We start from the raw sequence: 15,316 nt of genomic DNA, 5'->3' as shown, positions 1-15,316 counted from the left end.
AAGATGTTCTTGTGATTGTTTAACATGAACTGAGAGATACAACTGGCTGTCTGTCAGAGATGTTATTTGCTGTTGGAATGCTGGGAAGTGAACCCTGCAAAAATTTACTATCGACTAAAGGAAGTGTATAATGATACAGCAATGAATGAACAAAAAGTAGAGAATGATATGAAACATTAAACAAATATACCTGACTAAACTTGACACACACACACACACACACACACACACACACACACACACACAAATATATACTCTGCCAACAGAGTAGCAAGCTTTTTTGGTATAAACATCTTTGTACAAGAGATGCAAAAAGTATGGCTGCAATACTACTAACAGTTTTCACAGAATGTGTGATGGTTGACAGGAAATCTAAAAGGAAACTTTGTAAACAAATTATATAATATAAAGTCCAAAATTTGTGGCATGTTTATTGTGAATAAGACTAGCAAACTTTTTACTGAGCATCAAACCGAGGTAAAGCAGCAGTCTGAAAATGAAATATAGCAATGTATTTTAATTACATGCATCAGAGCATGAAACATATGCTGTCTCTTATTCTGTATCACTCGTGTCACTGAGCTCCCACACCTGAAACAGAAAGCAAGTAGGATGTCAGTCTTTATTGCCATATGTTGTGGAGTAAGTGTGACATTACACTAGAACATTAATCAAAGCATAATTTTTTAAATATTTTCTCTATGACAAAAGTAATACAAAAATTCATAAAAACTGTAGGAAATAAAATGTAGAACTTTTGTGTATTCAAATGTAAAATCTAGCCCATGACACTGAAAATTACAGTGAACTCTTTATCTTTTATACCCTCAAAAATTAGTATGTCAGTCAGTACATGGCTGATCATCAACTAACTTAAAATACAAGGGGAAAATATCATTACCTCTGCATCTTCACTCTTTTGGTGTATTTCTGTGAGGCCTGTGAGATCTTCCAGATGATGAGGATTGTTAAAAGCTGCCATCAAGAAAGCAAATCCTTGCTGCTGATATTCTTGAATCACCTAAAATTGCATAGGAAATGATCAGAAACTATTGCAGAAGGTACTGGGTGAAAATGTCAGAGAGAGAATGTAAAACACACACACACACACACACACACACACACACACACACACACACACGGCTATACAAGATAGTTGTTTCTAAGAAAAGATTTCCATATTCATCTTAACAACAGGCTACACCTGAATGTGGTATGACAGTGGAGGAGAAACCAGATGATATACATAGAATACCATCCTATGTTTCATAAGTGTTGCCTCTATTCAGAATCCAAAGAAGGGACCTGCTCAGTAAGAGCTCTGGGATCTAACATACATTTGATTATGTTTCCTCGATTGTTCAATCTATATTATGCTGACAGGCAAGAGAAAATGAGATTTTTCAGGCATACGTTAAGAGGTTCAATTGTGCTTTCTGAATGTGATTGCTGTAAAGGAAGGAGGAGGATTGGGATTTGGGATGCCCTTCCACAATGACAACAATGAGGTCACCGGAAACAGAGCACAATGTATGGGAGGAAAAGGATAGAGAAGTAAATTTGCTCTGTGACGGAACCATCCATACATTTGCCTAATGCAATTTAAAGATACCACAGAAAAACTACATCTGGGTGCTGGGTGGGATTTAAACTTCACTCCTCATGTGAATGCATTACCATTGTGCCATCTCAGTCGGTCATATGGGTGCGACTTTTTCAGAGCATAACTTTACTAAATAGTCTGTAGAAGAAAACATGACATTAGAATGTAAGCGTGTGTATCACAGTTAACTAAACTCAATAGTTACGTTTAAGACCAATGAACAAACATGATTGCACCAGATTATGAGCTACACAAAATAGTAATACACAAATTCAGATTTGGATGACATTGGGTCTTAAAAGGTGAAATTGACATAAAATAATTAAGGTAAATACATTCATTGCAGTCTTCTGAAGCAAACAACATGCAATACTAGATGGAAATATTCAGTAACATCAGATCCACTGAAACAATTTATTTTAGACATGCTAGGGTAGGTGGGTTTAGAGCAGAAATTCCAGGCCTATCTTAATGCTGCTACTTACAAAGTAATAGCAGGACTACTTAAGTTGATCAATTACATCTAAAACACACAAGATTGTAATTTTAATGAATGTAGACACATCAAAAAAACTTTTGCATCACCTCGGTTCCGAGAGTTCCGGAACCTGTACAGAAAATTGGAATAGAGATCAACATAAACATCATTTCCACCCTTTTTATTGCTCATGAAAACCACAAATTGCATGTTGTACCACCATACAGCGAGATCTTCATAGGTGGTGGTCCAGATTGCTGTTTACACCGGTACCTCTAATACCCAGTAGCACGTCGTCTTGCATTTACGCATGCCTGTATTCATCGTGGCATACTATCCACAAGTTCATCAAGGCACCGTTGGTCCAGATTGTCCCACCCCTCAACAGAGATTAGGCGTAGATCCCTCGGAGTGGTTGGTGGGTCACAGCATCCACAAACAGCCCTTTTCAGTCTATCCCAGGCATATTTGATAGGGTTCATGCCTGGAGGACATGCTGGCCACTCTATAGTCGAGCATGTCATTATCCTGAGGAAAGTCATTTACGAGATGTGCACGATGGGGGCGTGAATTGTTGTCCATGAAAATGAATGCCTCGCCAATATGCTGCTGATATGGTTGCACTATTGGTCGAAGGATGGCATTCATGTATTGTACAGCTGTTACGGCACCTTCCATGACCACCAGCAGCATACCTCGGCCCACATAATGCCACACCAAAACAGAAGGCAACCTCCACCATGCTGCACTCGCTGGACAGTGTGTCTAAGGCATTCAGCCTGACCGGGTTGCCTCTGATGATTGTCTGGTTGAAGGCATATGTGACACTCACTGGTGAAGAGAACATGATGCCAATCCTGAGCGGTCCATTTGGCATGTTGTTGGGCCCATCTGTACCATCTCTGCATGGTTGCAAAGATGGACCTCACCATGGACATCGAGAGTAAAGTTGCACATCATGCAGCCTATTGCGCACAGTTTGAGTCATAACATGACGTCCTGTGGTTGCACGAAAAGCATTATTCAACATGGTGGCGTTGCTGTCAGGGTTCCTCTGAGCCATAATTCATAGGTAGTGGTCATCCACTGTAGTAGTAGCCCTTGGGCGGCCTGAGCGAGGCATGTCATCGGCAGTTCCTGTCTCTCTGTATCTCCTCCATGTTCGAACAACACCGCTTTGGTTCACTCCGAGACGCCAGTACACTTCCCTTGTTGAGAGCCCTTCCTGGCACAAAGTAACAATCCATACATGATCAAACCATGATATTGACCGTCTATGCATGGTTGAACTACAGACAACACGAGCCATGTACCTCCTTCCTGCTGGAATGACTGGAACTGATCGGCTGTTGGACCCTCTCCGTCTAATAGGCGCTGCTCATGCATGGTTGTTTACATCGCTGGATGGGTTTAGTGACATCTCTGAACAGTCAAAGGGACTGTGTCTGTAATACAATATCCACAGTCAACATCTATCTTCAGGAGTTCTGGGAATTGGGGTGATGCAAAACTTTTTTTGATGCGTGTGTGTATGTACAAATGCCGCCCTCAGTCACAAATAATTTTACATTGAATCATGCATTACTGAAAATAAAGCTAACTGTGACTGTACATATGAATGTTATCTTCATTAATTAATGAAACTCATTACATATGCAATGCTTAGAAAATGCTAATGAATAAAAACAAAGCCTTTCTCCCTTGAGGGTGCATCAAAAAGCACTCTTGTAATCTGAAGCATCATTTTTCCTTGGAGCACCTGTACATAAGGTTTGTGCAAAAAGATAAAAAGTACTATGTGAGTGCACTATACATGTAAGATAGTAAGTTCCTTGTCTGTTAAGGGAGCATTGTAGTGTTCACAAAACTGCCAAGTGATCTAGTACTTCAGAAAGCCAATTCATAGCTCCATGAAGTAAATGTGTGATTAAGGACGCCAGTTACTTAAAATGAACCTGCAGAGTACCCACACAGGTGAGTCAGATGCCTTGGAGAGGAATTATTCTCCAAGTCCATGTCATCTAAATGGAACTGTTCACTCTGCAGTGTTTCATAATGAAGAGATCCTTATCCTAAGCAGCTGTACGTGTGCTGTCGAGTCACCTTATAATGACTACCTCCTAGATGTTAAGAGTGAAGTGCATAATTCACAATGTACATCACATTATCTCCAGATACAAAGTAAGTATCTATGAGTACTGACAGACTGCCTGAAACTCTATACTCAATGCTCTCCTTGACAACAGAAGTTCTGCATCCACACTGGGAAAACAGGCGATCATAGTCTTCGAGACCAAGGAAGCTAGATTTTTGAAAATATGAAGTTTGTAGATTTTTCACGTATATGCGAGTATGCTAATGACAGCATTGTGAACCTTTTGTAGAAATTGCAGAGCTCTATTTACTGTTGTAGAAAGAGGTGAATGTGAATTGTAAGGAATGTTCAAATGAAAAGGTACAAAATGGTATAACAACAAAACCAGCTGAAATTTGATTATGTTGCTTTGAGATAAAGTACTGTGACATCTAGGAATGCGAAATGTGTCACCACCTCCCCCTAAAAAATTCAAAGCTGTGCCCACAGCAGGCAAGGTGATGCCCACTGTCTTTTTCAGCATCCCAGGTCAGATACTCACAGAATTCCTTGAACACAGAAAAACCATTAATGTGGCATGCACTGTCAAATCCTCCGTAGCCTACACAAGTTTGTCAAGAGCAAATGGTGTGGGCTGCCCACAGTGGGAGTGATCCTTCTTCATGATAACGTGTGTCCACATGTCTCCAACTTCACACAAACTTTAATGGCCAAGTTCCAAGTGGGAGCAGCTTGAGTATCCGCCCTCCAGTCCGGACATATAACCTCATGACTTCCATGTGCTTTGGTCCATGAAAAAATATCTCAAAAGGAACCGCTTCAACTCGGACAGCAAACTGAAGGACACAATGGAGGACTGGCTCCTATCACAGCCACAGGAGTTCTAGGAACAGGGAATCCTTCAGCTTATGAAACAGCGGAATAATTGTGCTCAGCCGTCTGGTGATTGCTTTTGGATAAGTACCTTTTCTTTTGAACACTCATCATACAATGGCATGTTATGGCCAAATGACTTGATACAACGAAACATATCTCTGTTCAAATAAACCAGGGAGTTGCTATGGGAATCCTGTTGTAGATGGAAACAGTGTGCAGCCATATTAATGTCAGTTCACTAAGAGCAAATACAGTACTTTAATATCGCCAATAATATCCGAACTGTACTGCTGCTGATTGGCAGTGAGTACCCTTCTCCCATAAATCAAATTGCCAGTTTTATATGATAAATGAGTGTTGGCATGCCTGGAGAGAAATGCCAGAACAACTAGTCAAACTATTACTGTAAGACTGTAACTAGTGGGAGTAGAATCAAGTTTTGGTGGGCATCATATTCATCTAGGAGGTGGGCTGTCTTATTGATTGTCTTTTGGCAATATAGCATGCCTTGCCAGCTCCTCTCTTGAGCTATAAATACTGCTAGAAAATGATTAAGACATCAGATCTATCTGTGGTTCCTAGTTTCCTCATATCCCACACCAACTAACATCTGTAGGTTATCTTGACCATATTGTTTGCCATATGGATCTTCTGCCATACTTCATACAAAGTCTATGCGAAACACTGCAGTAGGTATGGCTCCAGACACATTAAAAACTTTTAGTTGCTCTATGTACAATAAAAACTGCTTTGGAAACTATGCAGCAGTTATGCCAATGTGCCACAACAATGTAGTCTCAGTCAATAGCTTCCACATCTCTTTCACATCTAACCATTTTTAAGGTATTTTCAACTGTCATGCTGCAGATGTGATGCCATGCTGGAAACAACAGCTGTGACAAAAAACATATTATTAGTGCCCAAATCATTCCAGAAACTCCACCATGCTTCAAAGTTGGCAGAACACCGGCTGAATTGTATCCTTCTCCCTGTGTTTCCTACATGTAGTCACCATATTGGCCCGATAATAAGTTGCCACTACTTGTAAGCTACACCCTTGAATTATGAAGAAGAAATTTAAAAAAAAAATCTTTTTCTATAAAATGAGCCACAAATTGACAGAAAAGAAAAATTGCCAGAAATTTACTTGTAGTTACATGAAGTATGTGCTGTAAACATTTGTTCTAACATATGACACGGAACATTGGCACCTAACATACTGGTACCATACTTTGTTCTATTCACTCACATCACAACCAGTGCCAGTATTTGCTTCATCACTCTCATTCCCATCATTTTCTTATTCTCTTCCCACAGCATTTTGCACTCGCTGACATCCAATGCATTCAGTATACAGCATTTCTTGAACCCCTTTATGACAGACCCTGAGAATATGGAGGACCAAGAAGCAAGAATCCGCTGGCACAGAAGGGTGACTGATGGCTTCTTCTTCTTCTTACCAGGTGGTGAAAGGGATGGTCTTCTTCCACGAGCCAAACTGAAAACATTTTTCATAGACTGTCCTTGAATGACTTGTCCTTGTCCAGATCTAGAACCTGTAGTTTTGAAGGTATTCCTCTGGGTATTATGACAAGATCTGTCTCTTATGCAGCATGTTTATTTTGTACTTCAGCAGTTAGATGTCCCTTAAAAGCATCCAAAAACTAGTATCACTCTCTTAGCAAGCTGTGTGCCAGGTCTGTGGCTCCAAACAGCAGACAGCCAGTCAACAATCAGTTGCACTGGCATCCCACCCTCTCCTCGGCAGTGAATCATTAAGTCCTTAGGAAAGATTTCTTTCCACATTGTTTTTATCTTCAGAATGACATAAAGAGGTAACTTCCTCCCATCGGCAGTAGTAGCTAATATCACACTTATTCTATTTTTCATTCGCAGTTCCTCTTAAATGAGATAGTTTATGCTTGTTTCATGTCTACAGTCATACTGTTTGGCATGTCAAAAAATAATGGTACTTCATCAGCATTGCCACTCTGATGAACAGAGCATGATTCACACTTTCAGCAACTGGATGACATACCAATGGAAGTTAACTGGTTTCTCCACGAAATCTGCCAGGATTCTCTGTGCTAGAGTAGTATTTCACAGGAGAGCAAGGCCATTTTTCTGCATCAACCAATGACACCAACCAGTACTCACACACAAGTCTTCTTGTGGCTTGTTTAAGACTCTTGCAATATCCAGGGCCTTCAGTTAGATTATATCTCAAGAGATAGGCATCCCATCTTTCCTCTTACATTGCACATAGGAAAGAACCTTAGCTTCTAGTTCCAGATATATGCCATATTTTGGTGCCCTGAATGATTTTCTTGTGGAAACTGCTTTCTTCCATTTTTTTTCTGAAGCAACATAATGTTGCACATTACATTTGTCCAGGCCATACTTTATCTGGCTTCTCTGTCGGTTGTGGTTTTGGCATAACGAACAACTGTAGTTTGAAGCTTGCATCATAAGTACATCAAATTCCTTGGCTTGATGATGCTTTGCACTGTAAATGGTCATTCATATCGGCATAAATCTGTTTTTCTTACCAGTATCCACCTGAAACTGAATTATAAACTAACAAAACTATATCAATAGACCTACATAATGTTAAAGCCAATAAAATACTGGCAAAAGTTTGCATTGTTGTGTAGCAGAATGCCTTGCCAGCAGTTTCCATTAAATGCACTAATTGTACAGCTGCACATGAGCATAACACTTTTACAGAAAGTGTATGTAAAAAGACAAAGTAGTGGATACAAGCTGAAGCCTAAATTTTCGAGAGGGAAATTTGGGTAAAGTTGGCAGCTTTTTTTGGGACAATACAGTACATCCTGTGGTAGATAATAATGTAAAATTACACTTGTCAGACCACACTACCTGTGATGGAGACCACACCACTGGTGACATGAAGTATCACCTAGCTAAAACTCTCCGACAGCGATGTTACTTAGCCCTCACAAAGGGAGGGATATCTTTGTCACTTGAGCCATCCTCAGTTCATTGTGAATGATTGTATTGTAAGCACATGACCTTTCTGTTTGTTCCATTGCTAGTAATAAACAAGTGTTAACCTCACTCACTAGCAACCAGCTTCATTCTGCAAGCCTCCTCCATTGCAATTTCGACAGTCTTGACCCCACAACAAGCAGCAGCCTTTATCTTGACATAACAAGTGTACTTTAAAATGGAGTGTTAGCTTTGATATCTTTTCAGACAATTCGTATGGAATGGTGACACTAAGAGTGACTCACACGATATTCTCTTCCACTTGGATCAGATATGAAACATGAAAATGAGATTCTTCTATATCTTACCATTGACGGCAACTATGCTCAACATGTGCACAAACAATTTCAATGCATTTTGAACGCCTTTGTGCTTTTGGTGATGATGAAAATCTTGCTTCACATCAACAAGACAGCATTTGGGCAACTATTTCATGTCTGCGTGACAAGGCTTCATGTTATTTTACTGGTCAATCTGTTTCGGGAATGATCCAGACAAATTCATTCATAATCGATTGTGGGGCCCAGCCAGTTGAGCCACATCGGAAGAAGCCTCTTGGTTTTCCATCTGTGTCATGCAAGGACACTCTCCCAGATGTGGAGATATCTTATGAATTGATCAACCTGACTGCCATGTTACATAGCACACACTGGTTAATTAAAGTACTGCCTCAGATACAGTCAATGATAATTGTACACAAATATGATATGAGGGAAAGCAAATTTTTTCTGGCTGACAGACTTTTCGGAATCCCACAGCAACAGCAATACTCAAGTGCGATGTAACAATAAACACCACCACCAAAGTTCTGGCACAACATGCTGGCTGCAGCCATGAGGAGACACTGAAACTTGAGAGATTATGTACACTGACAAGACTGATGTCACGAATGACGACTCCAAGAGCAGTGATCACTGGCTGGCCATAACTTCCACACCTGTAACCAACAATAACATACCTCATGGCAGTGAAGGGGCATGGCTGTGACTGTGTTGGCTTCACTCATGTTTCAGCAACCAGGCATGCAGCTGCTCCATGCCATGCAATAACCTAAAGGCAAACTGCAGTCTGCAGTAGATGCCCTGGATCATGATGCACAACAAAGCTGCCTATAGCTCAAGCAAGTGGGCCAAACTAATTCTGCCCCATCTAAAAGTGATGGTGTTACAGTATATGTGCTATATATCTCAACAAATCAATAGTTCCTTGTAGACACTGGCTCTGAAGTGAGCAGCATTCCTGGGGAAATGCCACAAATGGAACATATGACATCTAACTGCATGCCGCAAAACGCCACTTTTATCAGGCTATTTGAAACCATGACACACACTGTTGTCCTTGGTTTGCATAAGAAATTTACATAGCAGTTTATTGTCATGAACTGATTTTGGGCACGAATTTCGTCCATTGATTTCACTTCTCCCCTGATATATAACTATTGATCCCCCACACAAACTAGCAGTGGAGACTCAGTACCTGGCAGTCTGCCAGCATAGTCACATGAAGTGTCAGAGGGGAAACTTCAGTACAACCTCCTTCAAATCTTACCCAACAACTACTTAACAACCATGGGGCTTTGGAGTCCAAATATAAGTGGTGACAAAGAGTTATGAAGAACAGAAAAGGAGAGTCTCAGGCTACCCAATGATAATTTTGCACTGGAAGCTTGGGCACATTTGTGAGGTGACTTGGATGCCACAAAACAGGCACTTAAAGCAGGAACAGCACCCACTGAAGTGTTGCCAGACCGCACATGCGGACCGTTGGTGAATCCTACCCCACACGAGTCGCAACAAATACATGTCTGTAGAAGTTTTCTGCGAGTATGCATGCATCCACTGTGTGTGTGTGTGTGTGTGTGTGTGTGAACCTATATTCTCAATGCAATGTGTGCAATGTATAAACAGAGAAGCATTAGACGTGACACAATGGACAAAATCAACACCATGCTAGCCCACCAGTCTACCATAAAGCAAACTGGTTGGCATCAGAAATGCTAAAAGTGATCAAAACCACTATCAACGAATTGCTGCAGGCAGGCAGTCAGACAGTCTGTGGGCAGCTCTGGGGGACCTCATCATCAATGATGCAAAATATAACAGAAGCAAAACTCTTTGGAAATGAGTTTATTTAGACCTACCACAGGGACAAATACCTTTTCTCACTCGAGCTGTCCTAAGCTTGCTGTGAATGATTGTGTACTGTATCCATGTGATCTTTCTATACACTCCATTGTTTGAAATAAATTCATGTTAATCTCACTCACAAGCATCCAGCTTCTTTCCAAAAGCCTCCTGCAGCGGAATTACTACACATTTCCACTGCTCAGTAATGCTGATATCATGCTCTTTGCACCACTGAAGCCCCCCTCCTTTGTATGTGCCCAATTTATATTTTGGCAATAGCAAATCCACTATGAGTATTTTGTGTTTGTAGCTCCTGTCACTCTGTGATAATTGGAGCCATGTTCTATATATGCATATTGAGGTCAGAAATTACATTTGTGGCACTTATTTTCTTACTGCACAAAACAATCTTCTTTAATTCCTACCTGTATGAATTGCTAAGTTTAGTTTTCACTGTTGCGTTTGATGTACGAAATTTTCCTAATGAACTTTATATGCTATAAAGGGTGCCAGAAAAAGTAGATTTAAAATGGGTGCAACTGGTGCATCAACTACATGGGCGAGCACTGACTGTTACACTTCATGACACACTGCTACCTCATCAGGATAAAAAACTTATAAATGTTGTAGGCTAACAACTCCTTAATGAACAATGACATTTAATGACATACTAGCTATTTTACTCTACTAAATAGTCTGTAGAAATAAACAATGGAATTAATTTTCATTCTAGAGATTCATGGCAGGCGTTGTGAGAATCTGCCTATTTTACCATATTACACGCATTTTAGAAGCACATAGTAAAAGTTTTCTCACTACCTGCAAATGTCTGTTTTTGTTCTAATGAGAAGCTTACAGTATTTACATACCCGTAGCGACAGTGTATCACATGCACATTTTACAAGAAATAAGCTTTCTGAAAGTTATATTTTTTCATGCAAATTTTTATTGGAAGTGCACATATATTTGTATGAACAGAATACAGTAGAGAGAAAGGCTCACCATTTTGGAACAAGCTGTGCAGCTCTGGAATGCATGGCTGACGCATATCAATTGTTCATATGATGATAAGAAACCTCTTATTGAATGAGGGACAATGCCCAGTGGACACTGACTGTCATAAGACAGCGTCTTATTTGAGTCCAACACACCCTCTGCTGGGGCATGCCCTCTGTAAAACAAAGCAGATGCAGTTGCAGATCATGAGGCAAATAATACATTTATTGTGTCCTTCCTCTGAGTGGATGTTTTTCACATCACAGTGGGTTATCTGTAACAGATATGGATCTCCTGGATTCTTTCAATGTTGATACACTGGTGTCACACAATAGAAACCAACCACAATATATTCACTATAAGTATTTACATGACAGTACCAATACTATTTCAGTTTTCCAATGATAGCAAGTACCTTTCATTATCTACATGTACTTCCATACACTACAGGTCACCGTGAAGTGCATGGGAGATAGTACTTCTCACAGTTACACGCACTAGGGTTTCATCCTCTTCCAATCACTTATAGTGTGTGGGAAGAATGGCAGCTTAAATGCCACAGTGTGCACTGTAATTAATATAATCTTGTCTTTCGAATCCCTATGGTGTCAATACACAGAATGTATTCCTAGAGTCCTCAATTAATCATTGTCCTTGGACATTTACAAGTAGACATTTGTGGGAAGCCTGGCATCATCTTTGAGTGTCGGGTAGTTGATGTTTACCATGATACTCTCTGCTGCCTCTTCTTTGAATACGTAGTATCCTCTGATAGTTCTGTTTTGTAAGTGCATTGCCCAAGATTCTATGATAAATCACAAAAGAGTTTTATCTTCTCTTTATACTGACTGCAATTTCTCAGCATTCCATCAATGCACTTGAAGTCTGCTACTTACTTTATCTATGGCTAAGCCTAAGTGATAAAATAATTTAAAATCTGCACAAACTGTTTCACCCAGGTATTTGCATGAATTGGCTGATTACAGTTGCCTCACATTGATATTGTGGCCACATGATACATTTTAGCATTTTGTCAAACAATTTTGCATTTCAAACAATGGAAAATCCAGGGCTGAATGTAATGGTAATACAAAAAGGATAGTTGCTACTCACCATATAGTGGAGATGCTGAGTCACAGAGAGGCGTAACAAAATGACAGTCAGAAAGTGAGCTTTTGGCCAACAGCGCCTTTGTTATAAATAGACAACACACACACACACACACACACACACACACACACACACACACATACACACCTATGCATGATCACTGTCTCTGGCTGCTGAAGCCAGACTGTGAGGAGCAGCACACAATGGGAGAGGCAACTGGGTGGTGGGGATAAGGAGGAGGCCTCCCGGCCCTCCGTCTAACCTCCCGACAGCACTTAGCTGCCCTACTGTCTCTCCACCTCATCCCTGAATGCTCCCACAAGGAACATTTTACCATCCCTCATGTGTATTCTGACAGATGTTTTTGGAGTCCTTGCTGGTTGACATGAGGGAGATAATTCTTTTTGAAAAACCTCCATACGTTTGAGCTCAGAATATGTTCTACAATTCTACAACACATGGAAGTCAAAGATACTGGATGGTAGTTTTCTGGTTCACTTCTGCTACCCATCTTGTAGACTGATGTGACCTATGATTTCTTGCAACTATTGTTTATAGCATCTCAAGTGATGGGTGTAAGACATATTACAGTTAGAAACAGTGGCTAACTCAATGGAAAATTCTATATAGAATCTGGTAGGGATTCCATTGGGTTCTGTGGTCTTGAACAACTGTAGGGTCTCTGATATTTGTCAACACTACTGACACCATTATCTACATCTCTCACCTTTACAGTGGTGACAGTATTAAATTAGGGCAATACTCATGGAACCTCCCTTGTAAAGAAACATTTGAAAAGGGAGTTCAGAACTTCTGATTTTGCTTTGTTACTCTCAGCTTCAGTTTGTGTGCCAGCCCTGAAAAATGACACTAACTTTGGCACCCTTGACACTCTTTACACACGACTATAATTTATTTTCATTTTATTAGAGATGATTTTATGATAGTCACTGAAGGCTTCAAGCACTGTCCTTATGACAGCCAAAAATGGTTCATTAGGTATAACTCTTTTTGTAGCCCTATGCAGTCTTTCACTGCAATACAGTTTCTCTTGCAGTTTGTTCACAGAGACTGTATATTATGGAGGTTCCCTCCCACCAACGTGAACTCTTATGCTAGGTACATATTTACCTAATGCTTGGTCAACTATTGTTGTGAATTTGAGCCACAGTTTTCTACATGACCCTGCACAGATCTGAATGTCTTGAATTCCTCTTTGGGATACAACACTACTACCTGCCTTTTTCTACTTTACTGAACACACTTATCTTCCAACTTGTTTTAGTTGCCCTTTGTACTTTGGAACAAATTGTTACATTCACTTAGTTGAATTATATCACAAGTTGTCTCATATAGGGGAAGTATTCCTGTCTAACAGACAAGATGGCTGTGAGAGTAGAAATGTGTGATTCTAACTTGAAAAATAGTTATACTTATGCGGTTAAAAAAGGAGTTTATAAGAATTGTAACACTGAAATAACAATGCTAAAAGAATGAATTGTAAGCTTACAATTTGCACTCAGTGCTTTAAGAAGCGATATTGATTCACTCAAGAAAGAAAATCGGGATCTACGATCGAAGCCAACACCAAGTGAAGTGATGCAAGTCAAAAGTAATAAATCGTCTGAGTGGATAAAAGTGTCATATAAAGATAGTTTTCCAACTGCAAAAAGATCAACAAATTCTGTTAAAACTGTCACATTTTGCAAACAAGTGACTGTGATAGCGACTCCAAATGATCGTGAACTTGCAAAAATTAGTGAACTGAAAATGAATAGTGTTTTTGCAAGAAATGTAAACAACAAACACAGACCATCATGGAAGAAGTATAATGTACTATTACTAACAGACAGTCATGGCAGAAATCTATCCAGCATGCTCCATGAGAAAAATCACGACAGCAGTGACTAGTGTAGTGAAACCAGGAGCGGGATGTCAAAATGTTGTAGACACTAACTCTCAGAAGAAATGGAAAATGACTTTATTCTCTGTATAATGGGTTCAAGCGAAGTGGCAAAAAATGAAGCAGAGGTTTGCATGAAAACACTGCAGAATTTTCTACAAGCTAACAAATGCAGAAACACAGTAGTTGCCACTCTGCCTCATAAGCACGATCTAATTTATAGTTTGTGTGTAAACAAAGAAATTCGGAAAACAAACATTAAAATAAGGAAAGTTTGCTCTCAATACACTAAGTGCAATGTACTTGATATAAACAAGCTGCATTGAAATCTGCACACAAAGCATGGAATGCATTTGAACTATGAAGGGAAAAGGTTTGTTTGTGATCATGTTAGTGAAATAATTAAAGAAAGACTTCTAAGGAATAGAACAATCTATTAGCTTCCTTTATATATCCTCCCAACAACAGTGAGGGGACACAACTTGCTAGAGCAAGACAACCACCATCAAGAAGTGAGGATTTTTACTGGCCACAGATACAGATAGCACCTCCATAGTTCATCCCGGAAGTGTTCTTCAGCTTAAAACAAAAGGAAGGGAGAGATAAATAAAAGTAAGTGATGAATCAGATATGCCAAGCAGAAACCCCAAGTTTATAATTGTCCATCAAAATGTGCAGTCATTGTGAAACAAAATTAATGAGCAAGAAGTTTTACTGTCAGATCAATTAAAAGAAGTATCTGTAATGTGTTTCAGTGAACGTTGTCTAACTGATGAGATGTTAGCAATCACAAGTATACAGGGTTATGTTATGACATCTCGTTTCTGTAGAGAAATATCTACACATGGAGGAACATGTATATTTGTGAAAGACAGTAACAGCTACTGCTGCCTAAAATCTCTCGGAAATTTAGGAAAAGAAGGCGATTTTGAAATCTTTGTTGTAGAACTAACCTAAATAAAAACAATCATCATCTGCCTGTACAGAAGTCCAAACTCAAACATAAAAATATCCTTTAACCAACTTGAAGGTAGTCTTGACAGTATAAGGGACCTAAACAAAACAGTTATAATATGTGGAGACTTTAACATTGACTTTAACAAAGTTTCAAAAGATAGAG

The 15,316-nt window shown here is 39.7% G+C and overlaps 1 protein-coding gene across 1 annotated transcript in view; it reads right to left on the bottom strand.

The window, feature by feature from the left end:
- Positions 1-406: 406 nt before the first annotated feature.
- The window catches only part of LOC124590150 (ubiquitin-like modifier-activating enzyme ATG7), a 100,275-nt gene continuing 85,365 nt past the window's right edge, over positions 407-15,316 (bottom strand). Inside the window, exons 11-13 of the mRNA XM_047131626.1 lie at positions 11,190-11,358; positions 902-1,021; positions 407-591 (exon numbers count right to left, since the gene is read on the bottom strand). Of these exons, the coding sequence (XP_046987582.1) occupies positions 556-591; positions 902-1,021; positions 11,190-11,358 (325 nt within the window). The 3' untranslated portion in view covers positions 407-555. The remainder of the gene's footprint in view (positions 592-901; positions 1,022-11,189; positions 11,359-15,316) is intronic.

The sequence above is a fragment of the Schistocerca americana genome, chromosome 2 (assembly GCF_021461395.2).
Source record: "Schistocerca americana isolate TAMUIC-IGC-003095 chromosome 2, iqSchAmer2.1, whole genome shotgun sequence".
Classification (NCBI taxonomy): Eukaryota; Metazoa; Arthropoda; class Insecta; order Orthoptera; family Acrididae; genus Schistocerca; species Schistocerca americana.
This window is presented reverse-complemented; position numbering and strand designations above follow the sequence as displayed.